Source organism: Elephas maximus, chromosome 6 (genome assembly GCF_024166365.1).
Source record: "Elephas maximus indicus isolate mEleMax1 chromosome 6, mEleMax1 primary haplotype, whole genome shotgun sequence".
Lineage (NCBI taxonomy): Eukaryota > Metazoa > Chordata > Mammalia > Proboscidea > Elephantidae > Elephas > Elephas maximus.
Genome location: NC_064824.1, coordinates 142,221,488 through 142,235,495, shown reverse-complemented (window position 1 = coordinate 142,235,495; position 14,008 = coordinate 142,221,488). Strand labels below are relative to the sequence as shown.

Sequence of the window (14,008 nt, the reverse complement as noted above, 5' to 3'; positions counted from 1 at the left end):
GCATCCGTTGAGAGAGAGGCACTGCTCGTCAGATCTCAGCCACTCACAGCCAAACCCATTCTTATCTGACACCAAAATCACCATGAAGGCATGATTTGGCCAACCATTTAAATTATTATTTTAAATTGATCTCTTTGATGATGGTGTGGAAGATGGACTGAAAAGGCGCTAAAATGGAGGAAGGGGGCCACTTTCAGTAGATCTATAAGAGGTCCCATATGAATGACAAACCTTTACATCTTGGTGGTATTAGCAGGGGTAGGGAGTAAATTGAATGTAAGCATTTTTCCCTGCCAGGTTTGATTAAGATGCACAAATATCTAATCTCCCTTCTACTGAAAACCTATGCAATGGCCCAGAGCTACCTGATAGCTAAGAGTCAGCAGAACTGCCCTGCCTGAGACTCTTGGTTTATTGCTCTGCCCCTCAGTCTTCAAGTAGTCTGGCTTGTAGCTCCTTCTCTGGACCTTGAGTATTCTGGGTGTAGAACATGCATTGTTCATCTTTGTATCTCACACTTAGCAAATATCTGGTCCATGATATGCTTCAAGAAGCACTGAATAAATGAATGAATGGATGCATGGAAGGATGAAAAAATGGATGGATGGAGGGAGGGAGGGAGGGAGGGAGGGATGGATGGATGGGTAGATGAATGGATGGAAGGATTTGTGGATGGATGGATGGAAGAATGAATGGATGGGTGGTTGGATGGATGGATGGGTGGGAAGAAGGAAGGAAGGAAGGTTGAATGGATGAATGCATGGATGGATGGAGGAACGTGTGGATGAATGGATGGAAGAATGGATAGATGGATGGTTGGATGGATGGATGGGAGTGAAGAAGGAAGGGAGGAAGGAAGGAAGGGAGGATGGGTGGATGGGTGGGTGGATGTATGTACGTATGTATGTATGTATGTATGTATGTGAATTCCACAAAACCACATCCAGTGGTCCTCTCTGAGCTTTCCCTTCTAGTCTTATGGACATTTTGCTTCTCTCCCTGGGTTCTCTTCAAACCACTGTGTGTTTCTGGCCCAGCCTCTGCAGGGCCTCCTTCACATCTTTGTTTCGCAGACTGTAGATGAGGGGGTTGAGCATGGGAATGACTAAGGTGTAGAAGATGGAGACCACCTTGCCCTGCTCCATGGACCGAACAGCTCCTGGCTGAGCATACATGACAAAGAGGGTTCCATAAAATAGGGATACCACAGTCATGTGGGAGCCACAGGTGGAGAAGACCTTGTGTCTCCCGGTCCCTGAACGCATCCTCAGGATGGTCACTGTGATATAGCCATAGGAGACAAGGACAATGAGGGTGGTGCCCACAATGATCAGCCCACAGAGACCAAACAAAAGCAGCTCATTGAGGGCCGTGTTGGTGCAGGCAATCTGGAGCAGGGGTGGCACGTCGCAGAAGAAGTGATTGATGTGGTGGGAGCTGCAGAATGGGAGGCTGAAGGTGAGGCTGGTCTGCACGATGGAGTTGAGACAGCCTCCACAGTAGGTGCCCAGCACCAGGCGGGTGCAGGCTGAGGGGCACATTGTGACTGGGTAGTGCAGGGGGCTACAGATGGCCATGAAGCGGTCATAGGCCATAGTGACCAGGAGAAAAGTCTCGGTGGTAGCCAGCAGAGAGAAGAAGAAGAACTGGGTGGCACAGTTGGTAAAGGTAATGATCTTGGTTGAGGAAAAGAAGTTGACCAGGGCCTTGGGGGCGATGACGGAGGCGTAACAGAGGTCCAGGAAGGAGAGGTTCTTGAGGAAGAAGTACATGGGGGAGTGGAGGCGGACATCCAGCGTGATGACCATGATCATTGTGAGGTTTCCCAGCACGGTCACCACATACAGGACCAGGAACACAGCAAAGAGCAGGACCCGTGTCTCCAGCTCACCCTCAAATCCCACTAGAACAAACTCCTGCAAAGAGAGCCCTGAGAGATTCCCATCTCTGTGGGTTGGCATGGCCCCAGAGTACAGACGAGGTGGGGAAGAGGAGGGCCAGTGAGAGGGACTGAGCCACTGTTCACTGTCACATGTCCTCCTGGAGCACAGGGCCTGTCAGTGCCACTGCCCACTGCCCACTGCCCAAAAGACGACAGCTGCCTGGCTCTCACTCCAGATGAGCTTGGCCTGCAAAGGTGACATTTCCTGACTCAGTTAATTCACAAACATGTATGGAGTGCCACCTTGTCAAGCCAGAAAGCAAGGAAGCCACCTTACGGGAGGCCCCAGGAGCCAATTAAAAGGCACCTCTATTGGCCAAAGATGAAACAATTTCAGCATCAAAAATAAAGAAACAAACACTAAAACCAATTAAAGCATAACAAATGTATAAAAATCTGTGAGCCCACAATAGTATGCAAAAAAGCAAATAACAGAAACAATTTAAAAAATAGTCAAAAAAAAAAAAAAACACAAAACACATTACTCAGCCTTGGTGGTTGTTAGGGCGCCGTCTCATTATTCTGCCAATTCGTAAATAAAAAAAATTAAACATGTATGCTTCCTTTCCTCACATGGATTCTATGTCAGGACAGTTGAGTAAGGGAAGTTCTTTATCTTTGCTAATAAGTGGGGAAGGGACAGTAGACCTAGAAAGTCATTGCTTTGTTGTCTGAAGGAAGATAAGGTTTTGGGCAGCAATGACTAATGGCAGCTAACACCGGTAGGTAGAGAGTGACAGGGACCTCCTCACTGGATGTCAGCTGACCTCATTGATCCATCTCATGGAGCTCAAGTGGGGAAATAGGAGGTTAAGGGCTTCCTGCTTGGATGTCCTGGGAAGTTCACAGCCCTCCTGTGAAGTATTCCCACCATGATAAGGAGGAGGGGGCGGGGGGCAAATGAACTTGAATCTGATCAAAGTCTCCATCTAACTACCCATAGACTGGAAATGGTGTTAAACAACCAGTCTGCAGGACATTATGTGTAAAATGACCACAGGGCTACAACTGACCAAAACCAGCACCTGAGACATTCTACCGGGCAAATAACTTGGAATTTTCAACAATTAAAGGTCAGAAGAAAATGGAGTAGGAGGGTGGAGGAGGTAGTCCTGCCACTGAACTTCAGAGACAAAGCAATCAAATGTCAGGCGTGGGCACTAAGTCCAATCAGCCACATGTGAAAATTGTCTCTTAGACAATTTGGAAATGGAACATACACTGGGTAGTTGATGACATTTTAGGACAGTTGCTAATTTTGTGGGGTGTGACCCTGGCATTGCAGGGATATTTTCAAAGGCTCGGTATTTGTCAGAGATACAAACTACAATGTTGAAGGACACACGAAGTCCTGAATTTGCTTTAAGATTCTCTCCAGCTATGACAACGACAATGAAATGTGGGAGGATCAGTGAAAGAACGGTAGAGTGCTGATAGTTGTGTATTTGCAGGTGTGTGTAATTTTCCCTATAAAAAGTTAATATAAAAAAAAATGTATTGAGTGGTTCCACCTTATGAGAGTCTGAGATGCTGCTGAGGGTGTGCAGAGAAGCCTGACGGAGCTGATGGAGCTGAGTTAGTAGCCTCTGTGTGGGACAGAAGGTCAGCCCCCACCCCCTACCACCCTGAGAGTCCATGCTCTCCCCCCTGTTGGCCTGCACCCTCCTTGGTGCCTGCACCCTCCCTGCCCGCATATCCGACCCTGCTCTTCCTGCCTTATGCACTAATCCATCCAATCAGTGGTGTTTACTGAACACACTCGAAGCCCTGGTATTGTGCCTGGTAACTTACTATCTTAGCTCCAGGCTGGACGCTGGATAGGGGCCACCTCTCGCCAGGTTACAGTGGGTGCTGTCTGCCTGTCCCCCCTGTAGGGTGGGCACCCATTTCTGCATCCCTGACCCTGTGCCTGCGTTCAGTGGCCCTGTCTCAGCTGGGGTCTCTCTGTCCTTGAGGACTTTGGGAGGCTCCCACAAATGTCTAGCTGTCAGGCAGGTCATGGGTAGGGACAGCCCAGTCCCAGGGTCTGAAAGCCAGCAGAGAGGGGTGGGGACACATGCAGAGATGGCCATACTCTCCCTGTCATCCTCACTCTGGCCCACTTCCATGGCCGTCAGCATTTCCTGGGGGGCCAGAGTGCTTTAGGCAGGGTGGCCACTCTCCTACATGATGTCCAGGCAGAGTTGGGCTCTAACCTGTCCTGTCTTTGTCATAGCACAGAGCATGCAGGACAGCCCTGAGAAGGGTGGACTCTGCAGAAATATTGGTGCCCAGCAGTGCCATGAAGGCTGACCAGAGACGGCCCTAGTGGGGGAGACTGGGTGAGAAGAGGGGAAGCAGGTGTGGCCCCTGGGAACAAGGGTCAGAATGACGCTGAAGGCAGGTCTCACTGGCCTCAGTGTTCAGGCCCTGGGACAAGAGAGGGGCCTTTGGAGGAGTGAGCTCCCCAAGGAGGAGGTGTGCAAGCACAGGGTTGTGAAAGGAGGCCCCTCCAGCGTCCCTCCTCAGCCTACATTGTATCCAAGGTGCTGGCCTAGGGCTGGTCAGTGAGAACCTACTATTCCAAAAGAAATGGATGCAGATGAAAGGGTGTGTCATCTTATTTTCCTCTTCTGGGGAGACATCGCCTCCTACGCCTGATGACAGGACATGAGTGTCCAATCAAACCATTCTGGGCAATGGACCTGCCCCTTGGGGCTGCTGGGCTGGGAGGGGTCGGGGATGAAGAGGGAGTTGCTTGTGTAGCAGCCTTGGTGATGCTCTTCATTCTGATGGAGCCTCCATGCTCATGCGCTGTCATGGATTGAATTGTGTCCCCCCAAAATATCTGTCCACTTGGCCAGGTCATGGTTTCCTTGTATGATTATATGATTGTCCACCATTTCATCATCTGATGTGATTTCCCTGTGTTTTGTAAATCCTATCACTATGATGTAATAAATGGATTAGTGGCAGTTACATCAATGAGGTCTACAAGATCAGTGTCTTAAGCCAATCTCTTTTGGGATATAAAAGAGAGAAGTGAGCAGAGAGACAGGGGAAACTCATACCACCAAGAAAGCAGTGCCAGGAGCAGAGTGCGTCCTTTGGACCTGAGGTTCCTGCGCTGAGATGCTCCAGACCAAGGGAAGACTGATACGTCACAAGGACCTTCCTCCAGAGCCGACAGGGACAGAAAGCCTTCCCCTGTAGCTGATGCCCTGAATTGGAACTTGTAGCCTACTGGACTGTGAGAGAATAAACTTCTCTTTGTTAAAGCCATCCACTTGTGGCATTTCTGTTATAGCATCACTAGATGACTAAGACATGCACCCTCATTCATTCTTGATGGGGACACCATGGCTGGGGTTGCTCATCTCTCCCCCACCATCTTATTACCGGCAGATTTTGCCACTGTCAGCCCCGATGTCTTCAATTCAGTGGTCCCGCAAAAAATGTAGAAAATCACCATAGTGTCTACCATATGAGAGATGGCAGGGCCACCAGGGTTTTATCCCCAAAGCCTGGCTCTGTTTCTGAGCCTGCTGCTCCCAGAGAGCACAGTGGCAGCTGCAGAGCTCAGCTTGTCAACTAGACTTCACTTCCACCTGGTAAATGCAGTCATGTAATGAAGGACAGCCCACATGCTCTGTGACCCTGTGTCTGTAATGAAGACATAACCTGTCCCTTTGGCCCTAGTCCTGGTCACTGAGGGTGGCTCCAGAACCAGCAGCACTGCCATCACCTGGAGCTTCTTAAGAATGCAGAACTTTGATCCAAACTGCTAAGTCAGAACCTGCATTGAAATGATCCCGTGGAGGTCTTGCTTCCTGGGTTTGTGAGGCTCAGCCTCTAATGTCCTTGAAACCAGGGCCAGAGCATGGCCAGAACAGAAGGGTGTTCAGCATGTCACTTACTGAGAGCAGCCCCTGAGTACTTGCTGTGTACACACGCCCTTGCCCACCCCCTTTGCATGCTACCTTCTACCTATGGGCAGACTAGCAGCAGGTACCTCATACCAACTTTTCCGGATGAGGGTCATGAATCACCAGGATCTCCCAGGCCTCTGACCTTAGTCTGTGCCGAAGGTGGTGGCCTGGTACTGAGGACCCCTGCCCACCAACCAGTCCAGTAGTGGTCTCTCTGCAGTGAAGTGAGAGAAGGAAGAGGTTAGATGGGGTACCTCAGACCAAGCCAGGTTCAGGCCTTGCAGGTTCTGGTACAGGGAGCTGGGTCCTCAGTGGAGGCAGGGGAGGCTCAGCTCAACTCTTTCACTCTTGGCCCCCATTGCCGGGTGGTGCGATATCAGGGAGCCTCCACCATGGGGTCACTGCAGGAAATTTTCTCTATGCCTGGAACACTGGGACTTGGGCCTCACATGGCCAATTAGGCGAGATTTAAGTCCTGCATCACTGAGACTCCTGATCCCCTGGGTCCTGAGAGGCTACAGTCCTGTCACTAATCCTGTCTGATCACCTTGCCTTGAGATGGGGTGGATGCAGCTTGAAGTCCCTCAGAAGCCCCTGGAGGGTCAAATCTACAAAAACTGACCATATATTAGGTCACAAAAAAGACCTTTATAAAATTACAATGCAATACAATGAGGGTATTTCCAAAAATCCACAAAATTAGGGAAAAAATCCTATTGTCAAGTAATTAAAAATTTCCCTCTTTTAATCAACCTTGAGGCCAAAGAAGAAAATAAAATTGATACTGCAGACTTAAATCAAACAACTGAGAGGGAGCTGGAGGCATTCTGTGGAGATTTGATTCCCTTCTGGGTGCAGGGGAATGCCTGGCCCACAGCCCTACCATCGACCTCCCACTCCCCCTGCTCATCTAAAGGTGTATTTTTTTCCCGAAGTATGTCTGCATGCTGGTGGATTTTGGTTCATGTATTTTTGTTTGATCAACACCTCAACATTCGTCAGTTCACCTGACAATTTGTGGACGTCTCTGTAAGTCAGTGCATGTTTTGTGGTGTTCCCTTATTGGCCCTGTGCCCAGGCATAGTACAGGTCCTTAGGCTTCTGCCTAGGACATTCCTCTCACATTCCCTCCCTTTACGGACAAGGACAAAGTGAACGTCCTCCTGAACTCCTGTGCACATTCCCGCGGGCAGAGGTTCCACAAGTAGAGTCTTCGGCTGTCAGGTGGACAGTTTGCTATATTTTGCAGACACTGCCTTTTCTCTGCAAAAATGTATGATTTCTTTTCTCCCATGGCGCATGACAAATTGGGTGTTCCTTCCTTTCTTTCACCAGTACTTCATGTCACCAGTCTTCTTCATAGTTGCTCATCTAATGAGCAAACAAAACAAAACAAAAACCCAAACCTGTTGCCATCAAGCCAATTCCAACTCTTAGTAACCCTATAGGACAGAGTAGACAGACCCATAGGCTTTCCAAGGAGTGCCTGGTGGATTTGAACTGCCATCCTCTTGGCTAGCAGCCAAACTCTTAACCACTACGCCACCAGGGTTTCCAATGGGCAAAGTGGTGTCTAATTTTAGGATTGTGCTTCTCCTTCCTAAGGAGATCTCTTCCGACATTCATTGCCCATTTGCAGTCCTACTTCTTTAAAATGACACCATATATCCTGGCCCCCAGCTGGCTGAGAAAGATGCCTCTTGGCCTGGGCACCCTGATTCTCAAAGAGGCACCTTGGGTAGGCAGCCCATACAGCTGACCCCACCCCAAGTGGGAGTCCCTACCTATACCATGTACCTCTGGGTTTGCTGAGGGAAAGCCAGTCAGCAACTTTGCAGCTTTGTTTCCCAGTGTGGGACAGAGACATTTCCCGATTTTTGCTTTAAAGGGGCACTTTATCCTTTTTTTTTTTTTTTTTAATCCATAGAACTTTCTGGACGATGAACATGGCCTCTCTCTGCCTTGCCCAACATGGCAGCCACCAGCATCATATGAATAGGGAGTGCTTGCAATGTGCTAGTGTCACCTGGAAATGGAATTTTTATTTATTTTTAATTGTACTTTAGATGAAGGTTTACAGAACAAACTAGTTTCTCATCAGTTAGTACACACATTGTTCTATGACATTGGCTAACAACCCCATGACATGTCAACACCCTCCCTTCTCAAACTTGGGTACCCTATAACTAGCTTTCCTGTTCCCTCCTGCCTTCCAGTCCCTGCCCCAGGGCTGGTGCACCCCTTAATCTTGTTTTGTCCCATGGGCCTCTTCAATTTTTGGCTGAAGGGTGAATCTGAGGAGTGACCTCATTACTGCACGGAAAGGGTGTCCTGGGGCCATACCGTCAGGATTTCTTCAGTCTCTGTCAGGCCAGCAAGTCTGGTCTTTCTTTTTGAGTTAGAATTTTGTTCTATATTTTTCTCTAGCTCTGTCCAGGACCCTCTATTGTGGTCACTGTCAGAGCAATCAGTGCTGGTAGCCAGGCAACATCTTGTTGTACTGGACTCAGTCTGGTAGAGGCCATGGTAGATGAGGTCTATTAATCCTTGGGACTAATCTTTCCCTTGTATCTTTAGTTTTCTTCATTCTTCCTTGCTCCAGAAGGGGCGAGACCAGTGGAGTATCCTAGATGGCCACTCACAGGCTTTTAAGACCCCAGATGCTACTCACCAAAGTGGAATGTGGAACATATTCTTTATAAAATATGTTGTGCCAATTGAGCTAGATATTCCCCGAAATCATGTTCCCCACAGCTCTCAGTCCAGCAATTCGGTCCCTCAGGGAGTTTGGATCTGTCTATGGAGCTACCGTGACCTTGCCTTGTACAGGTATCCTGTACTGTCTTACCATTCACCAAAGTTTCCACTTATCTATTGTCTATTAAGTGTTTTTTCATTCCCACCCTTCCCCTCCCTCATAACCATCAAAGATTGTTTCTTTTTGTATATGAGCCTCATCATGAGTATTTACAGTAGTGGTCCCATACAATATTTGTCCTTTTGTGATTGACTTATTTCACTCAGCATAAGGCCCTTCAGATTCATCCATGTTATGAGATGCTTCAGATTCATCGTTGTTCTTTATCGTTGCGTAATACTCCATTATGTGTATGTACCGTGGTTTGTTTAGCCATTCCTCTGTTGATGGGCATCTGGGCTGTTTCCAACTTTTTGCTATTGTGAACAATGGTGCAATGAACATAGGTGTGCATATGTCAGTCTGTGTGATGACTCTTATTTCTCTGGGATATATTCCTAGGAGTGGGGTTGCTGGATCATATGATATTTCTATTTCTAGCTTTCCAAGGAAGTGCCATATCGTTTTCCAAAATGATTGTATCATGTTGCATTCCCACCAGCAGGGCATAAGAATTCCGATCTCCCCACAGCCTCTCCAACATTCGTTATTTCCTGTTTTATTGATTTGTACCAGTAATGCCGGGTGAGATGGTATCTCCTTGTGGTTTTGACTTGCATTTCTTTAATGGCTAGAGGTCATGAGCATTTCCTCATGTGTCTGTTGGCTGCTTGAATGTCTTCTTTGGTGAGGTGTCTGTTCATTTTCTTTGCCAACTTTAATTCTTTAATTTGCCTTTTTGTTGTAGAGGTGTTGGGTTTTCTTGTAGATTTTAGAGATTAGACCTTTGTTTGATTTGTAAGAGCCAAAAAATGTTTCCCAGTCTGTAGGTTCTCTTTGTACTTTTTTGGTTACTCTTCTGGTGAGCATAAGTGTTTAATTTTTAGAAGATCCCAGTTATCCAGCTTATCCTCTGGAGCTTGTGTGTTGTTGATTGTGGTCTATGTCCTGTTAATGCCGTGTATTAGGGGCTCTGGTGTTGATTCTATTTTTTCTTCTACGAACTTCATGGTTTTTTGGGTTTGTATTTAGGTCTTTGATCCATTTTGAGTTAGTTTTTGTATATGATGTGAAGTATGGGTCCTGTTTCATTTTTTTGCAGATGGACATCCAATTTTGCGAGCACAATTTGTTAAAAAGACTTCTTTTCACCATTTGATGGACTTTGGGCCTTTGTCGAAGATCAGGTGACCATAGGTGGATTGATTTACATCTTGGTTCTCAATTCTCTTTCATTGGTCAATGTATCTGTCATCATATCACTACCAGCCTGTTTTGAATACCGTAGCTATATAGTAGGTTCTGAGGTCAGGTAGTAAGAGTCCTTCTACTTTATTCTTCTTCTTGAATCTTGCTTCACTTATCTGGAGCTTCTTCCCTTTCCATATAAAGTTAATGATAAGATTTTCCATTGCTTTAAAGAATGTTGTTGGTATTTGGATCAGGATTGCATTATATTTGTAAATTGCTTTGGGTAGAATTGTCTTTTCACAATGTTGAGTCTATCTATCCATGAGCATGGTATGTTTTTCCATTTATGTAGATCTCTTTTCATTTCTTGCAGTAGTGTTTTGTAGTTTTCTTTGTATAGGTCCTTTACATCCCTGGGTACATTTATTCCCAAGTATTTTATTTTTATAGGGGCTATTATAAATGGTATTGTTTTCTTGATTTCCTTTTCATCCTTCTCTTTATTGGTGTATAGGAATCCAACTGATTTTTGTATGTTTATGTTGTATTCAGCTACTCTGGTGAGTGAGTCTTTCTATTAGTTCCAGTAGTTTTCTCGTGGAGTCTTTTGGGTTTCTTATATATAGTATCAAATCATCTGCAAATAGAGAGAGTTTAGCTTCTTTGTTAATTTGGATGCACTTTATTTCTGTTTCTTGCCTTATTGCTGTTGCTAGGACTTCCAACACAATGTTAAATAGGAGTGGAGATAAAGAGCTTCCTTGTTTTGCTCCTGTTCTCGGGGGGGGGGGAATGTTTTCAGCCTCTCTCCATTAAGAATGATGCTGGCCATTGGTTTTGCCTATATGCCCTTTATTATGTTGAGAAATTTTCCTTCTATACCTATTTTATTGACAGTTTTTATCAGGAATGGGTGTTGGACTTTGTCAAATGACTTTTCTGCCTTGATTGAGATGATCAGGTGATTCTTTTCTTTCCTTTTATTTATGTGGTGGATTACAATGTTGATTGATATTCTAATGTTGAACCACCCTTGCATACCTGGTATGAATCCTACTTGGTCATGTGTATTATTTTATTAATATGATGCTGAATTCTATTGGCTAGAATTTTGTTGAGAATTTTTGCATCTATATTCATGAGAGATATTGGTCTGTAATTTTCTTTTTTTGTGGTGTCTTTGCCTGGTTTTGGTATCAGGGTTATGCTGGCTTCTTAGAATGAATTTGGAAGTATTGCTTCTTTTTCTATGTTCTGAAATAATTTGAGTAGTACTGGTGTAAGCTTTTCTCTGAATGTTTGGTAGAACTCTCCAGTAAAGCCATCTGGACCAGAGCTTTTTTTTGTTGGGAGTTTTTTTGTTTGTATTTTTTTACTTTTTCAATCTTTTCTCTTGTTATGGGTCTGTTCAGATTTTCAACATCATTTTGTGTTAGTTTGGGTATGGAAATTGAATTTTTAGTTTAAATTGATGAAATTACTTTTAATTTAAACAGCCAAACCTGGCTTATCTCTAGCTCTGGACAAGGCACCCTGGGAGCCCAGACACCAAGCAGGATGGGGAGTGTCTCATGCAATGATAAATATCTGCTCCCTCAATCCTTATCTTTCTTCTACAGATGATTTTGTCCACTTTATTCTTTAGAGTTTTTTTTTTTTTGTATTGATTTTTATTAGCTCTTTGTATATTACAAAACCTTGATGGCTTAGATGTGTTATGGATTAACTATCTGTACTCTGATTAATATAAAATTGAAAGATTTATTGAAGAAAAAGAGACAGATTGAGCTGGGAATAGACTGAACTGCATGTGGTGGAATCCAGTAGTCCAAAATGGCAACTCAGCAGTGAAATTTTATGGGAGGTGAGCAATGGATATGAAACTTGTTATTTGGTTGGTATTTACAAACATAGATCATTGAAAGACGTTACTTGATTGATAGTGGATCATTTTAAGATAGGACTTCCTGTGGCAGAAACTCATAAGGCAGGACTTCATGTGGTGTAAACTTGTAAGGCAGGAATTTCTATGGCAACTCCTAAGGCAAGACTTCCTATAATGCAAGCTCTGTAAGGTGGTTGGCTTAAAAGGGTATAAGTCTCTTTCTTAGATTGACTACAGTGTGGCAATTACACGGGTATGACAGGGTGGGTCACAGTGTAGTTATGTCACCATTACTGGACATTACTCTTAGAATCAGTATGGAAGATGGCTGCCACTAGGGTGAAAATGGAACCAGCAAACAACCTTCAAACTGGCCATTTCAGATCAAATCAGGTACTTTTTTTTTTTTATTCCCTTACACATTCCCTCCTTTTGGTCAGGGATTTAGAGAGTCTTTGATCAGTTCACTAATTGCTATCCTGAAAGAAGACCTTCTTCTGCATGGACATTGAGCATATGTTTATTCTAGATGGCTGCTTATGAAACATGTCTTTAACACCCCAGATGTTATGCATGTGAAAAGGTTGTTATTATTGTTAGATGCCATCAAGTTGGCTCTGACTTATTACTGACTCCACACATAACACAACGAACCTCTACCCTGTACTTCTTTCAAGACAGATTTGTTCACTCTATTGGAAGTCCACGGCACATTCAATATTCTTTGCCAACACCGTAATACAAAAGTGTCAATTTTTCTTTGGGTTTGTTTTGTTTGTTTTTCTTTATTTACCATCCAACAGTCACATGCATATGAAAAAAAAATTTTTTTTATGAGCAACTGAAAATATCATAGTCCAAGTCAAGTGCACCCAGTCCTTAAATCCCTGATTTTTAACATTTCAAAGAGGTATTTTGCAGCAGATTTCTCCAAACACAACATGTCATTTGATTTCCTGACTGCTGCTTCCAGGGGTGCTGACTGTGGATTTTTTTTTTTTTTTTTTAAAGAAATCAAACTATAAGTAGCAGCAGAACATTGTGAAAAGGTAGCTGGGCACTATTTGATGTCTTCACTATGCCATAGTTTTAGCCTCTTGCTTCGGGTTTTATTACTTGAGGGTTAGTGCAGGGCAGGCCAAGTTAGAGGAATAACCTGACATCCGATGGCTTACTCAAAGAATGGACTCAAGCCTGTCTGATATATAAGTACTGTCAAAGTACATTATTCTTTTCATAGGTGTTCAATGGGTCTTTTAGGTAATGACATTTGTCAAAATTTTCATACAACTTTTGACAGTTCCTACAACTATTACAATGACAATGACCATTATTAATCCAGTTGACAAAATAGATTTAATTAATCCATGATCCAATGTCTGAGGGTAGCCAGCTGAAAATATCTAAAAAAAAGCGAGTCTTAGGGTGGAGGTAGATGGAACCAAGTAATCTTCTGGTGAATTAGCTTAATATCTTGATCCACCTCTCCTGAAGTGTTAATTCAGGTGCAGTAGCGATGTTAGCTATAGGACAAGCCCCTCCTTGCTGGGCTAAAAGGAAATCTAGGACAATCGGATGATCCAAAACTATCTTGACAAGTGAGTTCAATGATTTCTCTTGAGCAGTCATGGCACTGGAAAACGTCATTTGTGATTCCTTTCATGGCTCTGAAGATGATACGGATAATGTGTTCTAAATATCCTACTCTGTACCAAGGGGAGAATATCCTCAAAAAACTATAACCTAAACCAGGGAACTCTTTTAACTCCTATGTGTTGTAAATTCTATCTCTATGATGTTGATGAGCAAGATTCAATCTACAAGAGTAGATTGTGTCTTAATTCAATCTCCTTTGAGATATTAAAGTGAGAAGCGAGCAGGGAGACATGATGACCTCATATCACCAAGCAACAAGAGCCAGGGGAATAGTGCTTCCTTTGGACCTGGGGCCCCTGTGCTGAGAAGCTCCTTGATGGGGAAGATTAATGACAAGGACCTTCCACCAGAGCTGACTGAAAGAGAAAACCCTCCCCTAGAGTTGGCACCCTGAATTCGGGCTTCTAGCTGCCTAGACTTTGAAAGAATAAACTTCTATTTGGTAAAGCCATCCATTAGTGGTATTTCTGTTATAGCAGCACTAGATAATTAAGACAAGCAGTACGGGTAGAAAGTTTAAGAAGGGCTTTGTAGTGGAGAAATACAATCCCAAAGAAATAAACAAATGC

General features: G+C 44.4%; 1 protein-coding gene across 1 annotated transcript; it reads right to left on the bottom strand.

Moving 5' to 3' along the window:
- Positions 1–1,010: 1,010 nt before the first annotated feature.
- On the bottom strand, positions 1,011–1,961 carry LOC126078494 (olfactory receptor 12-like). The gene has a single exon (XM_049889041.1). The coding sequence runs from the start codon at positions 1,959–1,961 to the stop codon at positions 1,011–1,013; it is 951 nt and encodes a 316-aa protein (XP_049744998.1).
- Between the last annotated feature and the right edge of the window lie 12,047 nt (positions 1,962–14,008).

Excerpts from the sequence above, each read along its gene's own strand:
- LOC126078494 (XM_049889041.1), bottom strand. The coding sequence starts at position 1,961 with ATGCCAACCCACAGAGATGGGAATCTCTCAGGGCTCTCTTTGCAGGAG.